Below are 17,509 nucleotides of genomic sequence, written 5' to 3'. Positions count from 1 at the left end.
TCAAATATCAATTTCATTTCATATTAAGATAAGGTTTTTCTTACTTGAAAAATTAAAAACCACTATCAAGTGAGTCAAACTGCTTATTTTTTCATCTACAATATAAAATGATCATTAACATTTAGAACAAAAATCTTTTTTTCTTTCTTTCTTTTTTTTTTTTGGTGGGACTTGTGTTTGACCTCGGGGCTTTGTACTTGCAAAGTGTCTGAGCCACACCTCCAGTCCATTTTACTCCAGTTATTTTGGAAATATGTTTGAGAGACCCTATCTCAAAACTACTTAACATAAAACAAGGCTGGCAACAGAATGTCTACCTAACAAGCTGAAGTCTTGAGTTCAAACCCCAGTACTGCCAAATAAATAAATAAATAAATAAATAAATAAATAAATAAATAAATAGAGTGCCAAGAAAAGACTCCAAACTACCTCAGGATTCAACTTTTGTTTCTTTCAAAAAGTCAGCTGAGGCTAGGGGTATGGCTAGTGGTTCAGCTCTTGCCAGAAATGTGAGAGGCCAGCAGGACAGGGAGTCAGCTGAGAAAGGGAAGGGGAAGTACAAAAGAGAAAAAGGTGTGGGCTGTGGTTTTAGGGGCAAGGGTGGAGCTTAACAAGAGATTAGATGTATTTACAGACTGAGAAGAAGGACTTACTTAAATCACAAAGGTTGATTGACAATCATAGAAATGACAATATCTGAAGTGTCTGAAGTAAAAAGATAAAAAATGGATATCAGCTTTGAAAAGAAAGACACCCCTTGAAAATGAACAGATATCATCATGAAATTAAATTCCATTATCTCTGTTGCTTTGTTATTTTTCCTCTAAGCGCCTCAAAAAGATTACATAGATATTAGCTAAATGACTCAAGTGGTACAGTGCCTGCCCAGCAAGTTTGATTTCAAACCCCAGTACTAGAAAAAAATATTTTATCGGCTATAAACAGTCATGTGGTAGTACGCACCTCCAATCCCAGCACTAGGACAGCAGAGGCATGAGGATTGTGAGTTTGAGGCCAAATGTATGGTCTCAAAAAATGATAGTTAAATAAATTAGTTATAGATGTTTTTATCCAATATGTATCTTAACCCAACATGTAAATTTATTTATACCTTATATGTCAGACTAATTTAAGCAACAAATATTTCAACACCACTACTGCCTTTGTATCATTTTTACTCTAGCAAAACTAACATTTCATGAATAGGAAATATAACAGTAATTGCCAATTAAGTAAGAAGTCCTGTGAAAACACATAATTTCTAAAAGTACCATTTCTCTTTTAATAGTCTTCACTATACAAGTACAGTATTTTAGTATTATTGTTAGTTCTATCTCAAAATGTTATTAATAACTGGATTATTAAAGTAAGATATGGGTTATAAATGTATAAAACCTTTATCAGAACCTATATAGAAGCTGATCGCCCCTCATGCCTGTAATCTTAGCTACTTTGGAGGCTGAGATCAGGATAATTGTAATTCGAAGCCAGCCTGGGAAGTTTTCAAGACCCATTTCCAAAAATTAACCAGAGCAAAACAGGCTGGAGTTGTGACTCACACAGTAGAGCACCTGTTTTGCAAGCACAAAGCCCTGAGTTCAAACAACAGTCCCAATGAAAAAAAAAAAAATCTGCATAGAAAAATTTAGATTATGGCCAGACATCCACTACTTGCGCCTGTCATTCTAGCTACTCAGAAGGCAGAGATCAGGAGAATCGCAGTTTGGGCAAATAGTTCCTGAGACCTTATCTTGAAAAACCCCATCACAAAAAAAGGGCTAGTGGAGCCCTGAGCTCAAACCCCAGTACCACCAAAAAAAAAAAAATTAGATTTTGTATTTGGTGTTAAAAAAGTACATTAACTATGCATATCTCAAGCTTAGATATATCTTCAATGTTCTTTTAAAAACAGAAAAAAAAAAAGCACTTTTGATTTTCTTCATATCACATGAGAATGGGTCCATCTAGTGGCAAATTAGTCATGGTTTCTATATAACCAAAGATTAGTTCACTATTATTAACTATTTATAGGCAACTTCTTACTCAAATCTGCCTTCATTTTCTAGGTAAGCTAATTCAATGAAATAAACATTATATAACTTAAAGTCAAGAAGAGAAATGTAGTCATTCTCAATCACCCTTTCTGAAATGACCCACTTTCGGTCTATTAAAAGTATATTCTTTTCCTAGTAAATTTTATCATTTTCACTCCAAAATAAAAGAAAGAAGAGAAACCAAGTCCTCAATAAAAGACGAGCTATAGCTATACAAATATACATTCTGAACATATAAATATATATTGGGTAAATGTAGCAAAGAAAAAGCAGTATTTTTATTCAGTATTGGGGTTTGAACTCAGAGCCTCATGCTTGCTGAGCAGGCATTCCACCACTTGAGCCATGATCCCAGCCAATGGAAGCACTATATTTTTAAGTAAAGCCTGGTCTCAATATACACAATTTCCTTTCCAAATTACTAGCCAGATAAAATTTTAGGATTATAAAGCTTATCTGAGGACTGGTGGAGTGGCTCAAGTGGCAGAGCACTTACCTAGCAAGCGTGAGTCCCTGAATTCAAACACTAGTATCATCAAAAAACAAAAAAAGTAAAAAGCTTAAGACAGTACCGCCTCCCCAGATACTAGCAGTATCTGGAGACAATTTTAATCATCACAACTTGCAGGATACCACTAACACTGAATAAGTAAAGGCCAGCGATGCTGTTAAACATCCTAAGATGCACAAAATAGAACTCAAAATAAAGAATTATCCAGTCCAAAGTGTCAATAAAGTGTCAAGAGAAGCTGAGATATCCTGGTATAAATAAGGAAAGGAAATGATAAAGAAAAAAAAGGAAACTTAATTATTGAGAACCTATTATGTGCCAAATATTTTAATTTTTATTTAATCAAAAGAAATTTTTAAGAAAATGAGCATGTCCTACTCATGAAAATACATATTTAAAAATCTTTCACATGCATGGGTAACTAGAGAAATATTTACAAATTAAAAGCATTAGTTAAGTTGTATACAATCTACCGTTTACTAAGAAATCAACTTCTCTTCTAGCACCAAACTAATTTTTTAAGTTATCCAGTCCACAAAATTCTTACTCTCAAAAGTTTATTTCTATGCATGCAAACAAATGCACATGAGCCATGCAATCTATCATTAGTAATTATAAGTTCAACAGAGCTCTGGAAAAAGATAAAGTTGTTTCAGGACAAAAACCTGACTTGAATTCATGTGACATTAGTTATACTCTATCTTTTCCACCTGCTGTGAATTAATATTCATATGCTTAACTGAAGAAATGTTAATGTATTTAATATGCCTAACTGAAGAAACACTACTGTGTTTAATTATAGGGTGCTCTCTTAACACCTGGATTATATCTAAATACTATTTTTCCAATAAACCAGGCCCCTTGAAGAAATAAATGCTTTCAAATTGAGAAAACAACTTTTGCTACAGAATCAGGGATCCATCAAAGACTGATAAAATAATATATGAAGGATACCAAAACAAACTTGAAGAGTCTTCTACTGGCCTAAAACAGCAATCTGGACATCAAAATTAATGTGTTTGGTATTAACTGCGACTGATTTAAACAAATCAACCACAGAAAAATCATGAGTTCATGGATACTGCAGAAATAAAATTAATCACCCACCAGTGGAGACTGCTAAAACATCAATTCACTCTGAAAATCAAGAAATAAGAGGAAAAGAGTAAGATACTTAATCTGCTTTTCCACTACACACTACATTTCAGAATAACCAAATTGTTGAAAAGGAACAGTTCTTTACCAGAGAATTTCAGCCAACACATGAAGAAATAAAAGAACACAAGAAATTGCCATTTTGCCCCCTCATGAAATACTAGTCACTGAAATCATTACGTAACAGGTAAATGGAGAACTCGTAACAGAAGAGAGACACTGCCACCACCTGAGCTCACTTATCTTACTACCACAAGAATAGAACAACCAGGTATTTTGTTCTTCCCGATATGGTAAGAACGTAAGTACACAACACCAATTTATGAAGTATTCTTGTCTAAAACCCTAAGATTAGTTGGGCACAGTGGCTTACACCTATAATTCCAGCTACTAAGAAGGCAGAGATTAGGAGGATTATGGTTCCAGGTCAGCCCTGGCAAAAAGTTTCCAAGACCCCATCTTAATCAAAAAGTCACAAGTGGTGAAGCACACCTGTGAGCCAGCTACACGGAAGGTATAGTAGGAGGTTCAAAATCTGAGGCCAGTCCTAGGCAAAAATGAAAAACCCCACCCAAAAAATAACTAAAGCAAAAAAAGGGCTGGGGTTGTGGCTCAAGTGGTAGAGCACCTGCCTAGCAAATGCAAGGCCCTAGTTTAAACCCCAGCACTGCCAAAAAATAAAATAAAACTTTAAAATTGGCTCAATTAATTATCGATTCATAGGACATACTGTGGAAAAGGAATAAATTGTAGGTTAAGCATCCCTAATCTCAAAATCCAAAATTCTCACAAATCTAAAACCTTCTGAATACAGACATGATACCACAAGTGAAAAACTCCACACCATGAAGCTTTGTTTCAGGCACAAAACTACTTAAAATGCTATATAAAACTACTTTTAGGCTAGGTGAATGTGAAACATATATGAATTTCATATTTAGACTTGACTCCCATTCCCAAGACATCTCATTATGTATATGCAAATATTCCAAAATTAAAAAAGAAAAATCCAGCCAAGTGCTGTTGGCTCACACCTGTAATCCTAGCTACTCAGAAGGCAGAGATCAGGAGAATCATGGTTCAAAACCAGGTTGGGCAAATAGTTCAAGAGACCCTATCTCAAAAATACCCTACACAAAACAGGGCTGACAGAGTGGCTCAAGTGGCAAAGCACCTGCCTAGCCAAGTATGAGGCCCTGAGTTCAAACCCCAGTACCGAAACAAAAAAAAAAAAATCTAACATACTTCTGTTCCCAAGCATTTTAGGTAAGGGTTACTCAACCTGTATAACTGATACCAACAATCAGATAAATCCAGAGCATGAAACATCGTACAAGACAACGACCTGGTTCTCTAAAAAGAACTGATGGCATTAAAAGGGAAAGTAAGAAACTTGAGACATAACAAAATGTAGAGCTGGGAGCCGGTGGCTCATGCCTGTAATCCTAGCTACTCAGGAGGCAGAGATCAGGAGGATAGCGGTTCGAAGCCAACCCAGGCAAATAGTTCATGAGACCTTATCTCAAAAAACCCTTCACAAAAATAGGGCTGGTGGAGTGGCTTAAGGTGAAGGCCTGAGTTCAAGCCCCAATACTGCAAAAATAAAAAAAGCAGCATGTGGACATTGTTTGAAACACTAACTGTAAAAAGATACTGGTTAAGTCATGTGTAGTGGCTCACAGATGTAATCCTGGCAACTAGGGAGGCTGAAATCAAAGAGGACTGTGGTTGAGGCCAGCCGTGCAAACAGTTTGCAAAACCCCATGGCTCAAGTGGCACAGTGCCTGTTTACAAGTGTGAAGCTCTGAATTCAAACCCTAGTCTAATTGAGAAAAATCTAAAAATGGATTAGGTTTTAAATGACAGTTAAGTCATTGGTAACTATTGTGTTTGGTATGTTAACTGCATGGTGACTACATAAAAACTAAAAATCCTTAGCAATTAAAGATGCATACTCACACTTTTAGTGAAATGACATGATTCCTATGATGTTCTTTAAAATAAAAATTGATTAAAGATTTTAAAAATCAGCAGAATGATTACTGAAGCTGGACAATGAATACACATTCATTTTACCATTCCCACAACTTCTGTGTATTTGAGTATTTCCACAATAAATAAATAAAAAAATTAGGAGGTACTGCCCTAAGAGAGAGAGGATTTCAGAAAAGGTACTGTGAAGTTACATTTCTTCCTAAAAACCAAACAAGGCTTCAAGCTTCTGTGTGTTTCAAGAACTTTAAATTTCTACTACAGTCTTAGCCTACAATAATAGCCCCACTCACACCACACTCACATTATCAACTGAAAATTGAATCAACAGTCTACTATAACTTATGAATTATTAATTACATCAGCTAATTTAAAATTATTTTTAAACCCAAGACAACTTTGAAAATAAATGAAGTTTAAATTTGGTCACATCGCCAATGTTTATTATTAGTCACAAGTATGTTTCCCCAAGAATGTGTGCAAGACTGATGAAAAATCTTCTCTGAAACTAAAAACCAATTAAAATGGAAAAGCAGACCAATATTTTCAGATCCTAAGAGTCCTTAAACTTGATTTTATTAATGCCTTTTGTTTAGAAAGATGTTGTCAGCTCTAAGATCAGTTGCTGCTACTATCTTCAGACTACTATACTAGAATAAATAACTGCCAACACACCCTGTGCCCCACAACTTGGCAGGTCAAAGCCAGTGATTCCACTTCCATCCATATCAGCAGAATCACTGCCAGCAATATAAAACAAATACTATGTAATAAATATATTATAGCAAGCTCTATAATTTCATAACCTATAAAATAATCAATTTGACAATTTTTTAGTCTCCCAATATAACTGCACCAGAAGTGTGAATCATTCTGAAATCATGACATCAGATTCCACATGTTAAGACTTCTTGACCATCCTCCTGTGAATTTATCAAATATACTTAGCATTTACCCCTACAGTGGCTCATATGAGAAAACAGCTTTGTGAGTTGTTTTTAATTCCCCAGGTGAAATCTCAATACTATTAGGCTATATATCTTCTAGATGTACACTTAAACTATATGTACGTGTATACTTGTTTCACATATGTGTATATGTGTGTGTATATATATATATCCATGTGAATATCTACACATACACATACATAACAATAACACATCATATATTCCCATACTATTGTTCTTCTGCTAAATAACAGTTGCATACTGCAAAATATAAACGACCTGCTTTTATCAGATGTACATAGGAATTTCCAGTGGTTTTTTCACTAAGGAAACGATAAAGATGTTTTTAAGGGCTGGAGCTGTGGGTCAATGGTAGAGTGCTTGCCTAACATGCAAGGCCTGGGTTCAATCCTCAAGTACCACAAAAGAAGGAAAGAATAGATACTACAAAAAAAAAATTAAAGGTAATGAACTGGATTTTCAAACAGTACTTGTAAGAAGTTATTTATCTAGCCATCAGGAGAGAAACAAAGGGTTGATTATGTAGAAAACACTTAGATCCTCAATTTAAACCAGATGTCAACAAAAATATTAGAAACAAGAATTAAAGTTAAAACCAAATCTTTAAAATTCTAGAAGACCACTCCTGGTATCATTTTCTATAACAGCAAGAAAAGTGAAAATAACTCATGTCATTCTAATAATTATCATTTTAGGAGAATTTATTGATTATATTTTTTAATCACCTGGTTCCCCTATTCCAGCCCACAACAGCATTAAAGCTCCATAACAGGAACTTCCTTCCTGTTTTCTTCACTGATACATTCCAAGAGCCTGTGCCTAGCCCAAAGAATGGATAAAATGGTGTATATTCTTACATTAGAATACCATACAGCAGCAAGAATGAACTAAGTTACATACCTCATCATGGATCCCTCTCAGAAATACAATACTGAGGGCTAAGAGCATAGCTCAAGTGGTAGAGCACCCACCTAGCAAGCAAGCATGAGGCCCTGAGTTCTAATGCCATTGCCACCAACAAAAAAATACAATACTAAGTGAAAAAAGAAAGTAAGTTTTAAGGAAACTCATATGGTATAAAATGTAAAATTACTGAAGCTAGGTATGGTGGTACACACCTATAATCTCAGCAGTCAGGAGGATGAGGCAGGAAGATTGTGAGTTTGAGGCCAGCTTGGACTACATAAGAGACCCTATCTCAAAAAAAAAAAAAAGGGCTGGGCCTGTAATCTTAGCTACTCAGGAGGCAGAGATCAGGATGTGGTTCCAAGCCAACCTGGACAAACAGTTCACGAGACCCTATCTCAAAAAATCCCATCACAAAGAAAAAAGGCTGGTAGAGTAGCTCAAGGTGAAGGCCCTGAGTTTAAGACCCAGTACTGCAAAAGAAGAAATAAAAATGTAAAATTCTTACTTTATAGTGTTGAAGACAGAGTCTTCCTAAGTATTATACCTGAAGAGAAGCAATTAAGGCATTATCTTGAAAAACATAAAAGTTATAAATACACATTTATTACATAACTCACAAGTTATTCCCTTCCTTCAATAAACACTAGTTATTATTTAAAAGAGCGAAGAAAAAGCCAGGCATGGTGACATAGGCCCATAATCCCAGCACTCAGGAAGTTCAGGCAGGAGGATCACCAGTTTAAGGCTAACCTACACTACACAGTGAAACCCTGTCTCGAAAATCAAAAAATAAAAATAAAACTTACCTATCAATCCACTTTAAAAAAAGGGAACAGAAACTCAGATGTAAAATAAAATACTCAGCAATGGTAAAGTCAAACATACCTATCAGTTCAGGTGGGTTTCTGTCATTAAACCTCTCACACAGCCGAATGAATGTGTCAGTATTCTCGGTTGTAGGACATTCACCATGTCTAGTAACAGGGAAAAACAAAAATTTTTTAAGAGACTAAATTTCAATGAAAGGATTCAATTTAAAGCTTCTTAATACATAACTTACCCTTTACACTGAAGTTTGATATATTTGATTCCTTCTTTCTCGATATCATTTCTGTCATAGAACCTTGAAGTATTTGTTAGATCCACTAATAAGCTCATTTTAACCTAAAAAAAAAAAAAAAGATTTACTAGCAACTGAGTATGTTCCAAAACAAGCTAACAAAATGCAATACACAGTTCATCCATCCACACTGAGGGAGATTTTATAAGACCTCTGCCACTAAACAATCAATAGTGCCACTTACCCAAGTCTTATTCAAGACCCTAGAACTTGCCAGGTACCAGTGGCCTACACCTGGAATCCTAGCTACTTGAGAAACTGAGATCAGGAGGATCACAGTTTGAGGACAGCCCAGGCCAAAAAACTTTTGAGAGCCCATCTCAACAGAAAAAAAAAAGAAAAAACTGGGAATAGGGTCCACACCTGTCATCCCAGCAAAGACAGGATGCTTAAAATAGTAGAATCTCAGTCCATGCCTGCCTAGGCAAAAAGTGAGACCTATCTCCAAAATAACCAAAGAAGGGGCTGGAGGAGTGGCTCAAGCAGCAGAGCACTTGCCTCACAAGCACGAAACCCTACGTTCAAACCCCAGAACCACACCAAAAAAAAAAAACACTAGAATTTAGCAGGCATTTAGTAAAATAAACTAATCCCTAGACAAATGAAGGAACAGAAACATAAGCAAAAGACTACACTCTCAAAATCCCAAAAATACCCTCAAAAAACAACACTGCACCCACAATTCATTAGGCAAGAACCTGAAGCAGGGACAGCACCCATGTGAAATATGCCTCACTCCATTCTAGCTTCGGAGGTACACATCACCCCAGCACTCCAAGCAGCCACCATCAATCACTCTGTCCTATCTATTGACTAAACCATACTATATCCCACCCCTAAAATATGAGATAAGCATTTATCCCATAAATGTGTGTGTGCAGTCTCATTCCTATTTGATTAATAACCCTTCTATTTTCTGAAACTACTCTGAAGCAAGGTTAAAAATGAAAAAAGTATAAGAAAGCAATTTTCCTCTTTAGTTCCTGGATAAAAAAAAAAAAGGTAAGGCAGGCACCAGTGGCTCAAACCTGTAATCCTAACCACCTGGGAGTCTGAAGATCAGGAGGATTGAGGTTCAAGGCCAGACCTGGCAGTTTTGAAAGACTCCATCTCCAAAATAACCAGAGCAAAGTAGTCTGGAGGTATGCTCAAGTGGTAGAGTGCCTACTTTGCAAGTGCGAAGCCCTGAGTTCAAACCCTAGTCCCACCAAAAAAAAGGTGATGGTTTAAAAAAACTTTAAAAACCTAAACATCAGTTAAAAATGGGAGGCATATAAAATCTACACAGTCATTAAGAAAAGTCTATGCTCTGCCAAAAGGAATTAAGAGCACCACAGAAGTTATGTGGGAACAAGATAAAGATAAACAGACCCAGGAATGGCAGTATTTAGAAAAAATACCTCAAAAAAAAAAAAAAACCTATGATAATACATTTCCTATATGTAAGATTCATCCTAAAGCAGTAAACTTATGTCTCATCTATACAAGCACTATACAAAGTAAAAAAAAATAGTCAAAATTCCTTTGTAAATCCCTTCAGCAACTAATACAGAACAGCACACATGACCATACTGTGCATCTCATCAGAAATTTAATCCCATCTCTCTATTCCTGGGCTGGAACAAAAATTGTATTTCTTCTGTTGAGCACTAACGAGTTGGCTTGTGTTGAGGGGCCATATGGTATGAAAATTCTTTGAAAACTAGAATCACATTCAGCCTGGCAAGAGAGTCTCACGAAGAAATGCACGCCCAAACTTAGCCCAAACAAAGGAATGGCTAATTCACCTATCTTTCACCACATTCTGATGCACACACTCTCTGGAAAGAATGGCAAGAGAAACAATCTGCACTTCTTAAATCAAATCATTATTTTTCTCCGTTTTTGAATACCTCCTTTTAGAGTGGTCTGAAAAAGACTGGTAGCCAGGCACCAGTAGGTCATGTCTGTAATCCTAGCTACTTGAGAGGCTGAGATGAGAAGACCACAGTTTGATGCCAGCCTGGGCAAATAGATACCAAGACCCTGTCTCTAAAATAACTGGAGCAAAATGGACTTGGAGATATGACTCAAGTGGTAGAGGACTTGCTGTGTAAGCTCAAAGCCCTGAGTTCAAACTACAGTCCCCCTAAAAAAATAAATAAATAAAAAGACTAATCTATACAATTAGACTCCATTGTGATGGAGAAAATGACAATGTTTAATTTCTCACACAACAGAAATGCATATTTCTAAAATGTATACTCCCAGCTCTCATAATCAGCTCTGCTGACTTCTTTTTGGTGAGACTGGCACCTGAACGAAGGGTTTTGTACTTGCAAAGTAGGCACTCTACCACTTTAGCCACACTGCCAGTCCATTTTCTTGTGGTTATTTTGTATGTAAGGTCTTGCAAACTGTGTGCCCTGGCTGGTCTCAACCTCGATCCTCTGATCTCAACCTCCCAAGTAGCTAAGATTATAGGTGTGAGCCACCAGCACCCAGCTTCTTAAAAAAAGAAAGAGAGACAGAGAGAGAAAGAGAAAAAATAAAGAAAAGAATCAAAGAAAAAGAAAAAACAAGATCTCATCACTATGTTGTCCAGGCTAGCTGATCCTCCTGCCTCTGCCTCCCAAGTGATTTGGACTTCAGGTACACACAGGCATTAGCTGTACTGTTTTCCTCAAAGACTGTATTGTGCTAGACATAAAGATTTAGATATAGTAATACAGCTTCCCAGGAGGCTAGGATTAAATTCTACTTTTTGTCTCCAGATTCAAAAAACAAACCAGTGAAAAGTAGGTAATAAGCAGGAAAATTTGAATTTTCTAATTACATAGGAACATTTTAGGCAAGGAAACCGAAATTGTATTGTGTAACTAACTTCCACAAGACCCATATATACATGCATGTATAAATGTATATGTATGGAAATGTGTAATGCTTGTGTGGATAACATGTTCATGTGAATGTGCCTCTGTGTACATATATACACACATATTACACATACATATTTTTCATAATAGATAATCCCAATTCATGAGGTAAGGAAAATAACAGTTATGTTCCCCAGAGTGGTAAGAACTACAACTTGAAAAGCCCTTACTATGTGCAAATCACTATTCTATATACTTCACATGTATTAATTTTTTTTTTAAGATGAAGAAACTAAACTGGGCTCTACAGTGGTTCACATCTGTAATGCAAGGTATTTGGGAGATTAGGAGAATCAGGGTTCAAGGTCAACCTGGGCAAAAAGTTAGCAACCACTAGCTGGGTGTGGCGGTACATGCTTGTCATCCCATGTACATGGAAAGTATAAATAGAAGGATTGCAGTCCAAGTTGGCCCAGGCAAAAATGCAAAACCCTATGCAAAAAATAACTAAATATTTAACACTCTATAAATGTTAGCTGAGATTTTCACTGTAATTATTGATAGTGAAAGTGAAAATTTCATAAGTAAGCTAAAACAAAAGATATAAGCAAACAATGCAGAACTACCTTGACAAAAGAAATGAATAACAGGTTTTCAAAATCTAAGTGACTATTTTTCTATCACACAAGAGACTTGCACATAACAGACACTAATATAATATATAGTAATAAGGCTACCAAGAGTATAAAATAAAACAGTAACAAAGATTGGGGTGGGCTAAATTATTTCCTGTAAAAAGATGTGCCAAATATGGTGGTGCATACAGTGGTTCATGCCCACAATCCCCTCACTTGGAAGCCTGAAGCAGTTGGGTCTTGAGTTCAAGGCCAACCAGGACTACAGAGCAAGACCCTGTCTCAAAAAGAAAAAAAAGTGGCTGCTTTAAAGTGCGAAGACCCGAGTTCAAACCCCAGTACCACCAAAAAAAAAAAAAAAAATGTGTTCCAGTCCTAACTCACAGTACCTGTGAAATGTGAATGTGACCTTATTTGGAAATAGGATCATCAGGGTATTTGCAGAAATAACCAAGTTAAGATGAAATCATACTGGATTAGACTGACTCTAATCAAACAACTGGTATCCTTATTATAAGAGGGAAACATGAACATCTCACAGAGACACACAGGGAGAATACCACATGACCATGGAGGCAGAGCTTAGAATCATGGAGTTATAAGGGTTAGAGATGTAGCTCAGTGGTAGAGTACTTGCCTAGAATAATGGAGCTGCAAAAACACCAAAGACTGTAGGTAATTGTCATAAACTAGGAGAAGCGAATGGAAAAGATTCCCCTCCAAACCTCCAGAAAGAATAAACCTTGCCAACACTTTGATTTCAAAGTTATGGCCTCCAAACTTGTGAGAGAATAAACATCTGTTGTTTTAAGCCACCCAATTTGTGTAATTTGCAAGGCAGCCCTAGGAAAGTAATAAAATTGGTACTATGACAGAATAGTATGAAAAAACACATTTCATTTACTCTTAAAAAGCTACTTGATGACTAGGCATGAGGGTTCACTCCTGTAATCCCAGCACTCAGGAGGCTAAGGCAGGAGGATTAAAAACTGGAGAACAACATGGACTACAAAACAAAACCCTGTTCCCAAAAAAAAAAGCTACCTGATGGATATACAAAATAGAATATCACTCTAGAAAATAGCTTGGTAGTTCTGTAAAACTGAACATGCATTTTCCATATAACCCAGCAATCATACTCTTGAGCACTTATCCCAGAAAAAATGAACACTTACGTTCACATACAAATCTCAACATGAGTTGTGTGTGGTGGTACAAGCCTGTAATGCCAGCACTCAGGAGATGGAGACAGAAAGAATAGTGAGTTTGAGGCCAGGGTGGGCTATATAGCAAGACTCTGTGTCTCAAAAAAGCAAAGGCTGGGTTTGTAGTTCTGTGACAGAGTGCTAACCTAGCATGAGTTCAAGCCCCAGTATCACCAAAGAAAAAAGAAAAAAAAAAAAACTTAAGTGCTCATACCAGCTTTATTCACAATATCTCACAAATGGAAACAACCTAAATGTCCTTCAATGGGAAAACAGTTAAATAAATTCTGGCATATCCATTTCTCTTGCTTTGTTTTTTATTTTTTTTCATTTGGGGTTTTTTTTTTTTGGTGGGACTAAGGTTTGAACTCAGGGCTTTGCACTTGCAAAGCAGACACTCACGTGGCTTGGGCCACACCTTCAGTCCATTCTGATCTGGTTATTTTGGGGATGGGAGTCTCACAAACTATTTTCCACAATCCTCCCATGCTCAGCCTCCCAAGTAGCTAGGATTACAAGTGTAATCCTGTAATCCAGGGTCACTGGCACCTGGCTCATACAATTTAACATTTAAAATAAAAGGAACAAACTTTTTGTTGATATATGCAACAACTTGGACAGATCTCAAGGGGATTATGCTTAGTGGAAAAAAACAGCCCAACAGGTCACATACTATTGTATTCCTTTAACACAACATTCTCAAAGTGACAAAAACTACAAAAATGGAGAACAGATTAGCAGCTACCAGTGTACTGGGATAGCGATGAGGGAAAAGTCTAACTATAACTAGGTACTTTTATAACGAGTAGCAAGAAGGAATTCTGTGGAGATTGAACAGTTCTGAAACCACCACTGGAATTTGCACAGGAGATCAAACTGTATAGAACTATACACACATATACACACACAAAATGTATGTGAAAACTAATGCCTGCCAGGTACTGGTGGCTCACACTTATAATCATAGCTACTTGGGAGGCTGAGGTCAGGAGTTGAGGCCAGCCCAAGCAAGTAGTAGTATTTTGGTTATCTCCTAAACAACCAGGCCAAAATGGATTGGAGGTGTGCCTCAAGCAGTAGAGTGCCTGCTTTCCAAGTGTGAAGCCCTGAGTTCAAACACCTTCAATCCAATTAACAGTACTGAACCAATGTCAATTTCCTGTTTTTTGATAACACAACTACATAAAATGAGGATTCATGCAATTCTAGTTATATTTTTTTTTTTTTGCGACAGGGTTTCACTATGTAGGCCAAGCTGGCTCAAACTCAGGATCCTCCTGCCTCCAAAGTGCTGAGTTTATAGCATGTAACACCATGGCTGGCTTCTATCTACTACAACTTTGGCAACTTCCTCCATTACCTATTTCAAAATAAAAGAGGGTTGTTTTTTTCTTTTTCTGTTTTTTTTTTTTTAAGCTACATGAAGCACAAAAGAGAGATAAAATAAATTAATGGCAAAAAATGTTTTGCAGGAGCTGGCAAAATGTCTCAAGTGGTAAAGTGCCTGCCAGCAAGCATCAAATCTAGTGTTCAAACTCCAGTACCACAAAAGAAAAAGTTTTGCTTCTTACCTTTAGACTCTTTAGATAATTTGAGAGCATACTAGGATGAAATCGATTTTCTTCAGCAACTTGACTATCATATCTTGGTCCCAGCATTGTCTTCAGAGGTAAGAATCTTCCTAAATGACATTAAGATGGGAAATAATTTTTATTACTTAAAGAAAAGGTTTGAAGTTAAAATCCTATAATTAGCTAACTAAATCACATTCTTAAAACACCTATTTTTTTTTTTTCTTTCAATACTGAGGTTCAAACTCAGGGCCTTGCACTTGCATTCTACCACTTGAGAGACACCTCCAGCCCACCTTCCTAAAATATCTTAAAGGAAAAAATAATCTGTAAATACAAGTGTTCATAAAGTGCCCTCAATCTAAACAATATTATTAAAAGATACTACCTTGGAACTTTTAAGGACAAAATAAATTCTAGAAACTGGCAATATAACAGCAAAGGAAAAATACCAGTGAATAGAACTTCCATAAAGAATCCAAATTCAGTTGTGTGCCAATGGCTCACACCTGTAATTCTAGCTATCCAGGAGGCAGAGATGAGGAGGATGGAGGTTTGAAGTCAGACCAGGGAAATAGTTCACAAGACCCTATCTCAAGAAAAAACTATCACAAGAAAGGGCTCAAGGGAGGGGGTGGGGGCAGGGGGAGAAATGACCCAAGCCTTGTATGCACATATGAATAATAAAATAAAAAAAAAAAAAGGGCTCAAGGTGTAGGCCCTGAGTTCAAGCCCCAGTACTTCAAAAATTAAAAAAAAAAAAAAAATCCAAATTTTTTTTCCTTTTCTGCTGAAAATCTAAATTCTGTATTTAAAAACTCTGAATTATACTGAATTAAAACTCTGAATGATACTAGAAAATTGATAATGAGGAGGGCAGGGAGAAAAAAATTAAGTAAATTATATTTTTTCACAAAATATAAAATTTTTACAAAAAATTTTTTTACAAAAAATTTTGAAGCTAGGCATGGTGGTGAATACCTATAGGTGTGTCTGTGTTCCCAATACTCAGGAAGCTGATAGAGCAGGATTGTGAGTTTAAGTCAGCCTGGGCTACATTGTGAGATACTGTCTCAAAAATGAATAAATAAACAAATAAAAATTAGTAAGTGTTTAGCAAAGATTTCTAGGTGCTTGTCCCACCCAGCCAATTTTATTTACTATGCTCAGGCTAAGTTAATACACCACTGATAACAATGGAATGAGATGAAAACTAAAAAGAAAAAGATACACAGGATTTTAAAATGTAGCCCAAGTTACCCTCGATCTCAGATCCTCCAGCCTCAGTTTCTTGAGTGCTGAGATTACAAGTGTGCCCCACCAAGGCCAGCTTAAATTGGTTATTTAAAATTCCTGATTATATGCTTTTCAATATGAGGCTGGAAGTTTCTCCATCTTATGGACCTTACCTACATCTCAAGATAAAGATCATGCTAATATGCTGGTAGGATGGTAACCAAAATCACTCTCCAAAGAACTATGAGTCACTATACTATCAGTGATTCTAATTTCAGAAAAAGTGACTTTAACCTTTTTTTCTGAATCACAGTAGGAGCACAGGGGAAGTCACCTTGTGGAATCAATTTTTAAATACCTATTTGTTACGGTTTGGATCTTAACTATCCCACAAAAGTTTGTATGTTAAAGGTTTATTCCCCAGTACTGCACTTTTCAGAGGTAGGGACTTTGGGAGGTGTCTGGATCATGAGGACTCTCACCTTGTGAATGACAGATTCAAAATTTAATGCACTAAATTTGCAGTAGCAGAACTGTAGGAGGTAGGGCCTAATTGGAGGAAGTAGGTCATTCAGGTCTATTTAAACGGTGTTTTTGTCCCAGCCCCTTCCTCTGTCTTTCTCTTTGCTCCCTGAACACCATGAACAGAACAACTCTGCACCATCATGTGTTCCCTGCCATGATGTTCTGACTCACCACAGGCCCAAAGCAATGGATCCAACCTCCTTATAAGTTGATTATCTCAGTATTTTGCCACAGTGACAGAAAAGTGACTAACACCTTTTAACAACATATATTGTTCTCAGCAATATATGAAACAAATGATCAGTATTTGATTAAAGAGAGAGTTCTTGAATCACTTCTCCAGCTGGCTTTCACAAGACTACATCCTCTTGGTTTTCCTTCTATCTCTGGCCTTTCCTCAGTCTTTTCCACTGTCTCTTCCTTATCTCTGATCCCTCCAGGTTATGTCTTAGGACTCAGTCCTTAGACCTCTCTTCTAACTGCATTCACTTCCTTAATGTCTCATCTAGTCTCAAAGCTTTTTTTTTTTTTTTTCCTGGTAGCACTGGGGTTTTGAATTCAGGGCCTCATGCTTGCTAGGCAGGCCCTCTACCACTTGAGCCACTCTGACAGCCCTGTTTTGTGTTGAGTTTTTTCAAGATAGGGTCTCATGAACTATTTAAAATCCATCAATGTGCTAATGACAAATTTTTATCTCCAGTCTAAACCTCTCCCTTTAACTCTAAAACCAGGTATCAAACTGCTACCTGACTTAAGTCTCTGTTTAACAGACC

General features: G+C 36.6%; 1 protein-coding gene across 3 annotated transcripts in view; it reads right to left on the bottom strand.

Moving 5' to 3' along the window:
- Positions 1-17,509, bottom strand: part of Rngtt (RNA guanylyltransferase and 5'-phosphatase) — a 315,951-nt gene that overhangs the window by 290,249 nt on the left and 8,193 nt on the right. For all 3 annotated transcript variants that reach the window (XM_074078340.1, XM_074078333.1, XM_074078336.1), the window contains exons 2-4: positions 14,976-15,085; positions 8,650-8,753; positions 8,475-8,563 (exon numbers count right to left, since the gene is read on the bottom strand). In XM_074078340.1, coding sequence (XP_073934441.1) covers positions 8,475-8,563; positions 8,650-8,753; positions 14,976-15,085 — 303 coding nt within the window. The remainder of the gene's footprint in view (positions 1-8,474; positions 8,564-8,649; positions 8,754-14,975; positions 15,086-17,509) is intronic.

Source organism: Castor canadensis, chromosome 1, assembly GCF_047511655.1.
Source record: "Castor canadensis chromosome 1, mCasCan1.hap1v2, whole genome shotgun sequence".
NCBI lineage: Eukaryota > Metazoa > Chordata > Mammalia > Rodentia > Castoridae > Castor > Castor canadensis.
This window is presented reverse-complemented; position numbering and strand designations above follow the sequence as displayed.